At 38.0% G+C, this 15,320-nt stretch overlaps 1 protein-coding gene across 4 annotated transcripts; it reads left to right on the plus strand.

Annotated features, from left to right (window-relative positions):
• The first annotated feature begins 125 nt into the window (after positions 1-125).
• On the plus strand, positions 126-14,917 carry LOC145120785 (myosin-6-like). Of its 4 annotated transcripts, XR_013714360.1 has the most exons (12): positions 126-1,310; positions 1,392-1,562; positions 2,541-2,696; positions 2,818-3,072; positions 3,175-3,300; positions 3,651-3,721; positions 3,811-3,910; positions 14,005-14,061; positions 14,219-14,272; positions 14,391-14,471; positions 14,562-14,651; positions 14,773-14,917. XR_013714360.1 is itself a non-coding variant. In XM_079056579.1 (10 exons), the coding sequence occupies exons 1-10, from the start codon at positions 1,056-1,058 to the stop codon at positions 14,403-14,405; spliced, it is 1,260 nt and encodes a 419-aa protein (XP_078912705.1). In that variant the 5' UTR covers positions 126-1,055; the 3' UTR covers positions 14,406-14,530. The 4 variants fall into 4 exon arrangements, 2 of the variants coding, with proteins under 2 accessions (XP_078912705.1, XP_078912704.1); XR_013714359.1 differs by having other exon boundaries at positions 14,219-14,471; XM_079056579.1 differs by lacking the exons at positions 14,562-14,651; positions 14,773-14,917 and having other exon boundaries at positions 14,391-14,530.
• Positions 14,918-15,320: the final 403 nt, after the last annotated feature.

The following is a 15,320-nucleotide window of genomic DNA, read 5'->3' on the forward strand; positions in this document are numbered from 1 at the left end:
TACATTAAGCCAACTACTTGTATCTAATTTAATGTGGATCTCATTAATAACTTTTTTATGTCTTGCATAAATACATGTGAAGTAGTGGGATTCAATCATGCAAGCAAACTCCATCATTGTATTTATTCATTCATTGGGGTGTATCATCAATATCAAAAAGACAATGTCTTCTTCAAAGGTAAACCTTACAAAGTATCTAATTCCACTAAATTTGTAAATCTAATTCCACTAAAGGAAATCAACCGTGCCACCGAAAAATTCAGTCCTAAAAGATGCATTGGAAGCGGTGGATTCGGTAAAGTTTACAAAGGAGAACTCTCTGAACACTGGAAAAACCACATAGTTGCTATAAAACGCCTGGATCAAGATAGCTATCAAGGAGAGCACGAGTTCCACAACGAGCTTGAGATGATTTCCAGATTCCACCATAAAAACATCATCTCTTTCATTGGTTACTGTGATGAAGACAATGAGATGATTATAGTTTACGAGTATGCTATCAATGGAAGTCTCGATCATCATCTCCAAGATCCAGATAAAATTCGTTGCATAACATGGACACCATGGACGGATCTTCTTAAGCCCCCCCTGATTTTTTTTTTTTTTTTTTTGAACTAGTCCATTACTATTAAAGATTTTACATATTACACCCAAAACTAAAAAATTTGACTGCTACCCCCCTGTTCTTCAATTTTTATATATATTTTACTTTCGGCCCCCCGACTCAAATGTTCAAGCTCCGTCAATGATGGACACAACGCCTGAAGATTTGCATAGGGGCAGCAAGAGGACTCGATTACCTTCACAGGGGTCTTGGGAGGCAAAATGGAGTAATACACAGAGACATCAAGGGTGCTAACATTTTGTTAGATGAAAATTTCGTTGCAAAAGTTTGTGATTTTGGGTTGTCAAAGTTGGATCACAAAGATCATCAAAATACACAACTTTATACAAAAGTTGCGGGTACCCAATTTTACTTGGATCCCACTTACAATGAAAGTGGCATCCTCTATAAAGAATCCGATGTTTACTCATTCGGTGTAGTACTTTTTGAAATGTTAAGTGGGATGTTGGTCTATGATACAAAGAGAATTGGAAGTGATAGGCCTCAGTCTCTGATAAAGTTTGTCAGACGATATTATCTCAAACAACCACACAAGTTAATTGATCCATATATAAGAGATCAAATTGATAGTGGTTCTTTTGATGTGTTCAAAGATATTGCATATAAGTGCATTAGTTTTAATTTAAGGGAACGCCCTACAATGGACACAGTCATTGAGGAGATTGAGGAAGCATTAAATATTCAAGTAAGTCTTTTCATTTCATTTTCCTTCTTTTTTTAATACTGGAATTGGTTTATATTGCTAATATGAGTTTGGATATTGCAGGACGTTGTTGCTACCCTTATTGAGTTCGTTATGCAAAACATTGGATTCAGTCATGGGAAACCTGTTGCAGCATTTACCATATACAAATGCCTCCTCCATTGGAAATGTCGTGAAGCTGAAAGTACCACCGTGTTTGATCGAATTATGCAGATGATTATTTCAGCAATTGAGGTATTCACTAACAATAAACAAAGTACTATTAGAAATCAATTTGATTAAGGGCGTCAACTTACATTAATCTAGTCATGTTTACTCTAAGCAAGATACTAGGAATCTATGATGCATGGAGACGGCATTTAGGGTGGCGTACCCGTATCAGATACTTGGGGGAAACGGCTAAGAAACGTTTCCTGGACGTATCAGATTATCCAGAAACGTTTCCTTCAAGTTTCCACAAAGTTTCCTTTTTTTTTTTTTTTTTTTTTTGCATGGGCTTTTTAATAGAGTAATAATGGGCTATTGTAATCAACAATTCGACATTACCCTACAACTATCACCGACCGCTGCCTCCTGTTTTATTATAATCCACGTCCAGCCAGGTTTAGTGGTTTACTCGTTTATTGTTTTGCATCAATACATTATACCTGTCGACGATCAAGAACAGAAGAAGAAAAAATTCACCACTCAGGCACTCACCAATTCAGAAATTGATTGATTATTATCATATTTTGGAATTTCTTTAATATATATATATATATATATATATATATATATATATATATATATATGTTTTTTCATATTTTTATATTGTCGTATCTTTGCCGGATCCGTATCTTGAATTTTTGAGTTTTGCCGTTTCCCGTTTCCGTTCCGTATCCGTTTCCCGTTGCAACTTAGCTAGGAATTTAGTACATACTAAATTTCTTTAATTAGGAACAAAACACATGAGAAAATTCTTATTTTTTCATGTGAGAGCATATCTGCAAACTGTTTTCAGTTAGCCCTCTTGTTGTCTTTGTGTTTGTGGGTGGATTTTTTTCCTTGGGGTTAAATAATGAGTAGAATTACAACTACATTGAGATTTCTTTAACTGAGTCATCCTTATTTTATGTACTCTCAGTATTCATTCCCTTGTTTTTCAGCTTACAACTAAATGATTACATTATCTTTTAGATTATTTCAATTGTAATCACAATTCATCTATTGCAGGATCAAGATGATAATGATCAGATCGCATATTGGTTATCCAATGCATCTACTCTATTATTCTTAATCCATAAAAGTCTAAAACTTGATGGTGCAAGTTCAGTTTGGAAACCACCATCTCCAAATGCATCTACTTCATTGTTTGGAAGAATAGCAAGGGTATTGATTTAAATCCTAACATTAGTTATATCTTTTCAACTTATATAGCTATTGTTGTGAACTTTATTTCATACATACATAACTAACAATGCATGATATGGTTTCCTATTTATATGTCTAGGCATTTCTATCATCCTTGTCTTCTATCAACTTTACTGATGAAGAATTTGTGTTTGTGGATGAGGATGAGGATGAGGTTGGGTCCCGAGTCGAGACTGAGGCTAGGGCTGCACTTAAGGTACTACAACAAGTTGAAGCCAAATCCCCAACTTTAGTTTTTAAGAAGCAACTAACAGTATATGTAGAAAAAATGTATGGAATTATGGGTGACAACTTCAAGGAGGAGTTGGGATCATTACTTGCCTTGTGCATTCAGGTTAAACTTTGGTTCATAACCATACATTCATAATCATATATTCAACTGATTTCCAATATTGCATATGATAAATGTATCCATATTATAATTGTGAAAATACAGGCTCAACTTACGTCCAAGGAAGTGCCAACATATGGAGAATCGATTGGCAATGAATCTCAATTCAGTCACTGGCAACATATCATTGATCGTCTCAACACTCTTCTCAACACATTGAAAGAAAATTTTGTATGTGCATTATCCATAGCCTCATCTTTATTATATAAATATTAACATACTTATGAAATGCAACCGCGTTTCACTTTTTACCAATTAATGCAATTAAATTTCACAACTACATTTTAATTTGTGACTAAACGATATTGGTTAGAGATAATTTTTATTGTTGATAGAAAAAGAGATGAATTTTATTGCATAAACTAGTAACAAGTCAAAACATTGTCGCATTATAAAGTAAAAAAAGTTCATTTCACAACCCTTATTAAAACATCACCTAAACTTTCTGCATTCCATGAGAGTGGATTGCAATTGTTTAGAAGGTAACTTTTGCAAGATTTTCTCATGTAGTTGCATTTCAGGTGCTTCCTATAATTGTGCGGAAGATATTTGCTCAAATTTTCTCATATATCAATGTAGAACTCTTTAATAGGTGGTTACTGAACTTCCACTTTTTTTTGTTATGCCAGTTTCTTAGTTTCCTATTATAATTATTCTTTTGCAATTATCTTTACTCTGCAGTCTTCTTCTACGTCAAGAGTGTTGTACCTCCAGCAATGGGAAATATCTTAGAGTCGGTTTAAGAAAGTTGGAGCAATGGTGTTTCGAAGCAAAAAAAGAGGTAATACTTTATTTGACTTTTTTTAAGTTGTGTATCTATGCCAGATTTTTCTTAAAAACGAATGTAGTTGCTTGTGGTTCCCAATAACTTAGAACATTACAAGGAGTCAATATTATAAAGCCACTAGCTTTTGCATTTTTAACCAATAAAAGAAAAAGAATAAAAGGAAAAAACCTAAATATGTATCGAAAGTTCTTTTAATTAGTTGAATCTGTTCTTCTGAAACCAAACACCTCACAATGCATGAAATCAACAACATTAATCTTTTTGAGGAACTCGTTGCAGGTGCCCAATATACAATTACACATGTGTTAATTTTAACAAGTGTTTGTTGTAGCGGTAGTTAAGCCACACTTTGCACTTGTTCAACAAGAAGTTGTGCCTCTTTCCTATCCGGAGTGGATAGCAATCCACACGTGAACACCGCTCCCAGCCCTGGTGGTTTGGTTGTGGCGTCTCCATGGAGACCATGGAGACGGAGGAAGACAGCCAATAGAAAAATGGCAACAGCATCATCTCTCTTTATCTCTCTCTTCTTTTTGCCTCATCACCACCAACCCACCGGTGAACACCATTTCCACAACCTGGTGGTTGGTTGTGAAATGGTAAAAAGTCTACGTGGCTTTCTTTTCACATATAACCCACGAGTGACGATACCATACACCCTTACTACTTAATCAAAACTCATAAAAGTGACTTAATTTTATATTTTTTGGAACGACTAATATGATTTGGCACTATATATGAAGAACCTAGTTGGAAACCATAGTTACATTGAGGAAAGCTACGTAAGGAAGTTTGTTTTAACTTAACCTTAGATTGGACCTTCTTGTTCCACTACCACGATTCTTTATGCCCATTTTCATGTTGAGTTGTGGAGTTTGATATGTCCTTTGGTTGAATAACCTCTATCAGAGTTGGGCATGAAACAAGAAGCTTGTGTCATGTATTTTGATAACCAATGTGCAGTTCATCTCGCGAAGAATCCAGTGTTTCATAGTAGAACGAAACACATCCAAATGAGGTGTCATTTTATAAGAGATAAATAACTGATGGTTTTATGTTCTTAAGGAAGATCCTTGGTACTAAGAATCCACCAAACATGTTTACCATTGCTATTACAATAGAATACTTGAAGTTGTGTATGGCCTGAACCGGCGGTGAGGGCTAGAGAGGAAGATATGGGATTTACAGAGTTCAAGTTTGGATGGTTGCAACCTGCAGATTGGTTGATCACCCTCTAGTTAGTCGGAAATTGTTGAGTTGTGGAGGCTAATATTCCTCTTGAGGAAAATTTTGTTGATCACCCTCCAATTAGTGAAGATGTGGTGTGGTTTGTGGTGAAGTCGTAACTATGTTGTTGTGCTCGACTCTAACGCCTAGTTTCCGAGTTGTAGCAAAGAAAAGAAAAGAAAAGAAAATTAGGAGAGAAAAGAAGAGACATGAAAGGAAAATAAGTTTGTATTTTGTGTTCCCAGGTTGGAGAGAAGTGGAAGGAAAATTAAACATTTTGTTCTTTCTCTCCAAATCCTTCCAAATCGAAAGGAAAATTAGGAGGGAAAATGATCCTTCCATTCCTTCCACTTCATTCCTTTAGTGAAACTCGGGAACACTAATTTCTTTTAATTTCTTCTCACTTCCACCAATTTCTTTCCATTATTAAATTGAACTCGGGAACAAGGTGTAAGGCACAACAAAACTGTTGTAGCGAGCTGCAAAGTTACGATGCTCAAACCAAAGGGCCAAACCGAATGGTGATGTTTGTAACCCTAAGCAAAAAGCACATGTGATGGCTACAAATCTAATAAAAATCTTTCTAAATTCGCATGTGGATTAGCATGATTACTCTGATTGTGTGAACCATGTATTTCCTTGTGTTCTTAATTTTTTTTTCTTCACATCTTTATTGTGTGTTTATCACAATTTATCTCAACATTATCTTCATTGTTGACATCCCAAGTGTATCTTTGGCAACCTGTCACGAGTCGGTGTTCTAGAATCTTCCAGACCGATCAAGAAGATGGTAGAACAAGTAATAATCTACCATAAGTCCCTAGAACAACCTAGAATTCTCTAGGATGCAAAAGTATAGAATAGAATTGTGTAGAACTTTGTATATAGATAAGGATCTTGTAAGAATGATCTAGAATACTCAGGAATATACGAAATCTAGAAACTTCCCTTTGAGGAGGTGTAGGATGCATATAAATAGGGGGAGGACTCATTTGTCCAAACCATCGAAGAAGTTCTCTTGTAAGAAGTTAAGTTGTATAAAGAAGCTCTTTTCTTAGAAGTGTTTATTGTCGTTTCTCTTGCTTCCTTTAATCGTTAATACATCGAAGCCATCGAAGTTAGCCTGAGTTAGTCGGAGAAAACACTAAGTGGCACACGGTGATTGAAGCATCCCGTGACACGTGGTATCAGAGCCAGAGTTCGTATAAGCAAGAGATCATGGCTACGGAAGGAGGAAGTAGTGAAGTCGTAAACGTGCCTCCTGTCGTCGAGGAGAAAGGAAGAAAGTCCAGGAAGAGGGACCAATCGATAGATGCCTTGGCAAGCTTAGAGAACAAGCTTACAAGGACAGAGATTAACGTCGGTGAGATCCTTGAATAGAAGGATACCATCGATCAGTTTATTGCCGAGATAAGTGACACGAGCGATGGATTGAAGGATACCATCGGTCTCATCAAGGGAGAAGTCCTTGGACTTATTAACACCCTGCGGAATGAGTTCCGTGAGAAGGTAGCTACTCTAGAAGCCGAAGTAAATTTGTGCAAAGCCGCAATTGCTGGAGGAGCAAGTACAAAGATGACGCCACATGCCGATGCACCTAAACCCCTGAAGTACGGAGGTAAGCGTGACCCTAAACTTCTTGAAGAATTTTTCTGGTCCGTAGAATGTTATTTCAATGCAATCGGGGTAAAGGACGATAAGCCTAAAATAGACACGACCGTCCTATACCTATGTGAGAACGTGTAACATACACGTTTTGAGATCGTGTTTTATATAAATAATATTATGAAATACTATGTGATATTGAGTATTGAGTTCTAACAGATAGTTTTTACTAGAAATAAGGTAAAACTATGTTTAGAATCACTCATAAATTTTTGGAAGTCTTATGAGATTCCAATTAAAAGCTAAATAGTGAAATTTAGTGAAAATATAAAACTTGAAATAAGTAAAATTTTATTGTTGAAAATTGTAGATAATCTCGTTAGAAACATATAGGTGAAAACCGCATCGAAATCGGAGTTATAACGAAGAAGTTATGACCAATCGAAGATCCGCGATAAAACCGGCACGGTGCCGAATGACGTAAAAAGTGAGTTTTTGATAAACTACTTTTTAGCCTTAGTGATCTAAATGAAAGTCGTAGTATTCGTTAAACCGAGAAGTTCGATAAAAAGAACGCCAAAATCTGACTTCGTATGAGGAAGTTATGATTTTTACAAGTTTCAGCTTAGCAGTAGACAGCTAAAAACTCGAATTTTAGATCGAGTGATTTTTAGCCGACACAACCTAAACGAGAATCGAAGGTCTCGTCATTAGTAGTACAACGGTAAAAAGTCTGACAAAAACGGACGTCGGATGAAGAAGTTATGAATTTTTAACGGATTTACCAGTCCCGGTCTGTTAAAAATAATAATATAAAAATAAAGTCAAAATTTTCCGACGAAGTCTAAACGAAAGTTGTAGAGCATAATTTTCTCTACGCGTGCATATAAAGAACGTCAAAAACGGAGTCCGTATGAGAAAGTTATGGATTTTACAAGATTGGGCACATTTTTCGAGAAATTTCGCATGAATAGTGATTGCCACGTCACCCTCGCTCGGAGTTGGCCACGTGTCCGAAGCTGCTGCGTGGCATGCCCGAGAAGCGACGCGTGTCGCACAGATGTCCGAAGGGCCACGTGATCCTCGCATGCCACACGTGATCCGACCCTCGTGTCCTCCTCCCATTGGACCGAAGCAGCCGACCCGATCCGAAGCCAGAAGCCGCGTCATCCGACCAATGCGAAGCGAGCACCTGTCCGTCCGAGCCTCACCCTGCTGCCACCTTGTCCGAACCTCGCAGCCGCGTGCCCTCCTCTCCTCGCTTCGGATCCGAGGCTCGCACCTATATAAGGGGTGCGAGACCTCCCGGTTAGAAGTTTAAAACTTGGCCTTTTTCACCCCTTTTCAACATTTTCTTGCATTCCGACTTCCCCCGAAGCCCCGGTACTTATTCCAAAGCCCAAAACGCGCCCCGAGATTTCCGAGAAGCCCGAAAATTTTATCTTTTCGGTTTCGAAGCTCTACCTTCGCAGAGCCTGGTTTTCAAGAAAACTTCCGGTTTTCAACGAAGAAAGTCATATTTAAAGCCGAAGTGATGCCCAAATTACTATTTTGACCCTCGGTTATTTCTTTGTGAGTTTAATATATAGGAACAATTGTATGTTATGTGTTATATGTGCTATGTGCTTTTCCATGTTATCATCTTGAGTTGTTGTATCTGCTATTTTATAGCAAGGCTATACCTCTGACTTGAAGTGTATGACATAAGCATCACTTGGGTATTGGTATGAACCGTTGACCATGAAGTGTATGACATAGGCATCACTTTGGCTTCGGTAGTATGCTAAGATAAGGCTGAAAGCCTAAATATTCTAGCAAAATGATATTCTTGAGTATTTACTGTGCCATTTGTGCTGAAACTTTATTGATTTTATATCAAGTATGGAATTTGTAATGTCTCATTGATTAATATGGAAAGCTTTTCGCATTATGCCTTTGTTGTTCCTTGTTCCTCTTTGCTTCTGGCATATTACAGTATATATATGGCATAACGTTATATTGTATCTATTATTGAACTCACTAAGCGCCACCGCTTACCCCTCTCAATGTTTAACTAATTTACAGGAGATAAGCATCCAGTATAGTTATATACTGCTAGCAGATTTTTGAATAGTTTGAAACTACTGTATTGATAGAAGATTTTCGAATAGTTTGAAACTATTGTATTTTGCACTCCCATATGTATAAATCTATAGAATCCTGGGAAGTTATGTAATATATAACACTATGAGATAGTGGGTTTGTATCTAGTAGTTTGTAACCGTTTTATCAATATAAAATATTGTTTTATGAATATGCATGTAGCATGTTTCGGAATAACAACTGTCAAATATGAAAGTTTGGGTCTTTCAGAAATATGAAAGTATAGAAAGGGGTTCTTTCAATCATGGTATCAGAGCAGTGGTTTAAGTGAACTAAATTCCACGGATTGGTATTTAGACTTAAACTATTGAAAGTTCAATATATGAACTTAATCATTATAAGTATAGGGATACAAACCATAGGAAATATATATAAAAAAGTATTAGGTAATAGTAAACCCTAATATTCTAAAATACAATATTACTCCCTATTGCAGAGCAATGGCTGAACAGGTTAGTAGTCATACCCCCGAGGTTGGTGTAGGTCCTCAACCTGAGGAAGTGAATACTCCAGTATCTCCTCGTGAGGAGCGACTCTTGGGTAAACTTACCGGTGTTATTCGACAGACTCTCGAAGAACACAAAAAGAGTGGTGATAAAGGAAAAGAGAAAGCCACTGGAGAATCTTCGAGAGGAGAGGTGAAGCGTCCCTCGTTTAAAGATTTCAAGAGTAGCGGTGCTACAGAGTTTTCTGGTGTTCTTAATCCAATTGTTGTTCTTACTTGGATCCAGAACACAGAAAAAGTGTTTCGTATTTCTCATGTAGATGCTGAAGACAAGGCTAACTATACTTCTGCAATGCTCATCGGAGAAGCCTTGGTCTGGTGGGAAGCAACCTATGAAGCTCTCAGCAAGTTTGACCAGGAGAATTTATCCTGGGAAATGTTCAAAACTCGTGTGCTAGAGAAGTATTGTCCTCTAGACATGAGGAGGAGGTTGGAGAAAGAATTCCTCGAGCTTAAACAGGGAGGAATGACTGTCAATGAGTATGAAACTCAGTTCAATCAAAAAGCACGGTTTGCCGTAAAGTATATTCCAACTGAAGATGAGAAAATTCAGTTATTCTTAGAAGGACTACGGCACGAAATTCACGATTTCGTTGCCAATCGGGAAGTACTATCATTTGATAAAGCTGTTGAGTATGCTCGAAAGCATGAGCATGACTTAGAAATACGTGGTGCCACTCTTACTGTTTCGAAACATCCACGTACTGAAAGGACTGCTCCTGCTTCCCCTATTCCACCAACTCAATCCGTTCGATCTGAACCTAGCAAGCAAGTACAATCTCAGAGTGCTTTTCGTGGCCGCGGCAGGTCACAATCTTTTTCTCTTCAGTCGCCAGCTTGTCGAAATTGTGGAAAGAATCATCCGGGCGAATGCAGACTAGAGGAAAGAACCGTGGTCTGTTTTGGATGTGGAGAAGTAGGACACAAGAGGCTCGTGTGTCTAATGAAAGGTGTTACATGCTTTGCATGTGGTGTTACTGGCCACAGGAAGCGTTTTTTAGGAATTTAAAGAGGTAATGCCACCAGAACTACCCAAGAAACTACCACCACAAAGAGAGGTAGATCATGAGATAGAATTAGAACCAGGAGCAAGACCACCAGCGTTGGGGCCTTACCGAATGGCACCACCGGAATTAGAAGAGCTAAGAAAACAGTTGAAGGAGTTACTAGACGTTGGCTTCATCAGACCTTCCAAAGCTCAGTTTGGCACCCCAGTATTGTTCCAAAGGAAACATGACAGTAGTCTAAGAATGTATATTGACTATCGATCCTTGAATAAGGTAACCGTGAAGAACAAGTACCCCATCCCCTTAGTAGCCGATCTCTTCGATCGACTCACAAATGCTCGATGGTTCACAAAGTTAGATCTGCGATCGGGGTATTGGCAAGTTCGCATAGCAGCAGGAGACGAGTCAAAGACAACATGTGTGACCAGGTATGGATCATTTGAGTTCTTGGTCATGCCCTTTGGACTCACAAACGCACCAGCCACATTTTGCACCCTCATGAACAAAATCTTCCACCCGTTCTTGGATAAGTTCGTAGTAGTGTATCTAGACGACATCGTAGTCTACTCAGAAACGTTGGAGGAACACGTGGAACATCTAAGATTGGTTTTTCAGTCATTAAAGGAAAACCAATTGTATGTGAAGATGGAGAAATGCACTTTTGCCCAACCCGACGTAACATTCCTTGGGCACAAGATTAAGGACGGGAAGATCTACATGGATGAAAGCAAAATAAAAGCAATTTCAGAGTGGGAACCACCTAAGAACGTGTCTGAACTACGATCGTTCCTAGGTCTGGTTAATTATTATCGAAGATTCATATTAGAATACTCGGCAAGGTCAGCTCCACTAACTGATCTACTTAAAAAGAAGGTCGCATGGGAGTGGACGGACAAGTGTCAAGAAACGTTTGAGGAGTTGAAGAAGGCCGTCACGAAAGAACCAATTCTAGCATTACCCAATTACTCGAAGCCGTTCCAGGTACAAACTGATGCCTCAGACTTTGCTATAGGCAGTGTTTTGTTACAAGAAGATCATCCGGTGGCATACGAAAGTCGGAAACTTAATGAGACCGAGCGAAGGTATCTGATACATGATAAGGAGATGACAGCGATTATACATTGCCTTCGAGTGTGGAGACATTATTTACTCGGGAATCGGTTTGTAATTCAAACTGACAATGTCGCTACAAGCTACTTTCAAAATCAGAAAAAGCTAAGTCCCAAGCAAGCCCGTTGGCAAGATTTCTTGGCTGAGTTTGATTATGTCATGGAGTATAAGCCAGGGAAGGCAAATGTCATCGCCGATGCTCTAAGTCGGAAAGCGGAATTGGCAACCATCTCTCGGGTAACCTGCTCCTTTACTGATCGCATCAAAGAAGGAATAAGCCATGACCCGTTAACAAAAAGCTTAATGGAGATGGCTAATGAAAGGAAGACCGGAAAATTTGGGTCGAAGATGGACTATTACTCACTGTCGGTAATCGAATGTATGTTCCGAAATGGGACGACTTAAGGAGAGAAGTCCTAAAAGAATGTCATGATTCAAAATGGGCAGGGCATCCTGGAACACACCGAACCATGGCAATTGTAGAAAAGACTTACTACTGGCCAAGGATGAGGGATGATGTAGACGCCTATGTTCGGACATGTCTCGTATGCCAACAAGACAAGGTGGAACAGTCCAAGACAGCAGGGTTGTTAGAACCATTGCTGATCGCGGAGCACCCTTGGGAAAGTATAACTTTTGATTTCATCTCGGCCTTACCTACATCTGAAGGTTGTGGTTCCATCATGGTGGTCGTAGAACGTTTCTCCAAATACGGGACGTTCATTCCCGCTCCCAGAGATTGCACAGCTGAGGAAGCTGGTCGGTTATTCTTCAAACATGTGGCAAAGTATTGGGGACTCCCTCGGAGCATCATAAGTGATAGAGACCCTCGGTTTACTGGAAAATTTTGGAGGGAATTATTTAAGCTCATGGGTTCCGAGCTCCACTTTTCGACCAGTTTTCATCCGCAAACTGATGGACAAACCGAGAGGGTGAATCATTTGCTGGAGATTTATCTAAGGCACTTTGTTAGTGCTAATCAACAGGATTGGGCTAACTTAATTGATGTAGCCCAATTTTCTTATAATCTACAACGGAGCGAGGCTACTGGAAGAAGCCCTTTTGAAATCATCATGGGTCAACAACCTTTGACACCACAAGAACTAACTAGGGGGTATAAAGGCACTAGTCCACCCGCATACAAGTTCGCTAAAGGGTGGAACGAGGAACTTGACATAGCAAGGTCTTACTTGACCAAAGGAGCCAAACGCATGAAGAAGTGGGCGGACAGAAATAGACAACCGCGTGAATTTATGGTTGGTGACGAAGTGATGGTGAAATTTTCCCAGAGAATGTTCAAGTCCACTCGACAAGTGCACAAGGGCTTAACAAGAAGATATGAAGGGCCGTATCAGGTGATCCAAAAGGTCGGGACTAGATCATATAAGCTCGACTTACCAACCCACTTAAAGGTCCACCCCGTATTCCATGTAAGTCTCCTTAAACCTTATAATCGAGATGAAGAAGACCCGTCTAGGAGTGAATCACAACGAGCTCCAGTTGCGAATGTGATCTCCTTTGATAAGGAAGTAGACGAAATTCTAGCCGACAGAATAATTCGCAAAAGAGGATCACCAAACTGGACCGAGTACTATGTTCGATGGAAGGGACAACCTGATACGGAATCCAGTTGGGAACGAGAACAAGACTTATGGCAGTTCAGAGACAAGATCGAAGCATACAAGTCCAAGGCTTGACGAGGACGTCAAGGATTTCAGTGGGGGAGGGTGTCACGAGTCGGTGTTCTAGAATCTTCCAGACTGATCAAGAAGATGGTAGAACAAGTAATAATCTACCATAAGTCCCTAGAACAACCTAGAATTCTCTAGGATGCAAAAGTATAGAATAGAATTGTGTAGAACTTTGTATATAGATAAGGATCTTGTAAGAACGATCTAGAATACTCAGGAATATACGAAATCTAGAAACTTCCTTTTGAGGAGGTGTAGGATGCCTATAAATAGGGGGAGGACTCATTTGTCCAAACCATCGAAGAAGTTCTCTTGTAAGAAGTTAAGTTGTATAAAGAAGCTCTTTTCTTAGAAGTGTTTATTGTCGTTTCTCTTGCTTCCTTTAATCGTTAATACATCGAAGCCATCGAAGTTAGCCTGAGTTAGTCGGAGAAAACACTAAGTGGCACACGGTGATTGAAGCATCCCGTGACAAACCTCTCTAATGGTACATGCCATACTATTCCATAACTCTTTTTCATTCCTCAAATGATCAAGTTCAAATTCTACTTCTAAAACACACTTATCCCTGTTAACTCTGTTTTTGAGAAACTGATATCGCGTTGATTACGAGTTATTTTGTAAGTTAAAGAATTTGAGTTTGTAGTTTAGCAATTTATGTAGAAATGTATGCATTGCTACAAAATGACAACATTTAAAATTGGGTTAAGTTCTAAATGTTCAAATAACGTTTTTGTAAGGAGATCAACTAACTCTTATTCGACTATTCTATGATCTAAAAAATTATTTTTTATATTACAGTATGCTAGCTCAGCTTGGAATGAACTTGTCCATATCAGACAAGCTATTCGGTTCTTGGTATGTTTCTTCAATCTAAGTTGTACCTTACATGTTCTAGTATGGTTAATTCTCTCCTTGATAAAGATTGTTTTTTCTTTTGTCTAATTTCATACCAACTTATTTATTTTAATGTTTCATTGTTCTATTTGTTAACCCATATTTTGATAACCCTCAGGTTAAACACCAAAAGCACAAGATATCTTATGAAATCACCCATGAGCTATGCCCTGTAACTCTCCCTCTCTCTCTCTCATACATGCTTTACGGAATTTTACTAAAATAAAACATGATTGGATGCATATGTAATTCTTGCTGATTCTCTCACTTAACACTTCAACTTTTTCCAGATTCTAAGCATGTAGCAATTGTACACAATCTGCATTAATTATTTAAATGCCAAATACAACACTCATAATATATCCCCAAATGTAAGTACTAGCTAGATATGGAATTTCATCTTTAGGGAACTATAACTGTTTCCATATAATATGGGATATAAATTACTTATTTTTAACCAGGTTATTTCAAGCATAAGGAGTCGGATGGAAAAAGATTCTAATGATGCTAGCAGTAATTCCTTTGTACTGGAACATCGAACACAGTTCCAGGTATATTTCATGGTGTTCTCTTTAATGAATGCTATCATGTCATATATATATACAAACTTTAAAAATTATACAACAACTTCTTATTCATTACAGATTTACAATATGTGTTTTCAAAATGCAGCATACCTTTTTCTGTTGAGGACATCTCTGTTTCCTTCCAAGTAAAAGATTTCTTGAATGTTAGACCTGCTGTAAAACTTGCCAAGTATCGATCCTTTCATTTTTTGTACAACTACTGACCCAACCACATTAATAAATTACACATATGGGTCCTTATATAAAAAAGTTTTATTAATTTAGAAATTTTGAAAATTACATAATAAAAATTGAAAAAAAAAGCTACTCTTCATTATTCATGTCTTCATTGTCATCATCGTCGTTAAGATGTTGCATTTGGTATATATGGTTTGTTAAATTTTGGCCAAGATTGTTGTACGTTTCTTTCTTTGCTATATATTATTTCTATAACTCTTGAAAAGTATTGGGGGCTATCTATCTGGTACAAATTGTTCATGCGGATCAAGTGCATTGTACGGATTATAAATACAAATAGAAAAATAGTCCGACCCTTCTCTCATATTTATCATATTATATAATATGATACAAGCATATGTTATCTTGCTTATTTTGTCCGGATCAGCGTTTCACTATGTGTCATTTTTTAGGACT

The sequence above is a fragment of the Lactuca virosa genome, chromosome 6, assembly GCF_052849685.1.
Source record: "Lactuca virosa cultivar CGN04683 chromosome 6, Lactuca_virosa_CGN04683_v6, whole genome shotgun sequence".
In the NCBI taxonomy this organism is placed as follows: domain Eukaryota; kingdom Viridiplantae; phylum Streptophyta; class Magnoliopsida; order Asterales; family Asteraceae; genus Lactuca; species Lactuca virosa.

Coding starts and splice junctions, on each gene's coding strand:
- LOC145120785 (XM_079056578.1), top strand. CDS start 1,056: ATGTTAAGTGGGATGTTGGTCTATGATACAAAGAGAATTGGAAGTGAT. Junction 1,563..2,540: donor TGATTATTTCAGCAATTGAG/GTATTCACTAAC, acceptor CATCTATTGCAG/GATCAAGATGATAATGATCA. Junction 3,722..3,810: donor AATGTAGAACTCTTTAATAG/GTGGTTACTGAA, acceptor TTTACTCTGCAG/TCTTCTTCTACGTCAAGAGT.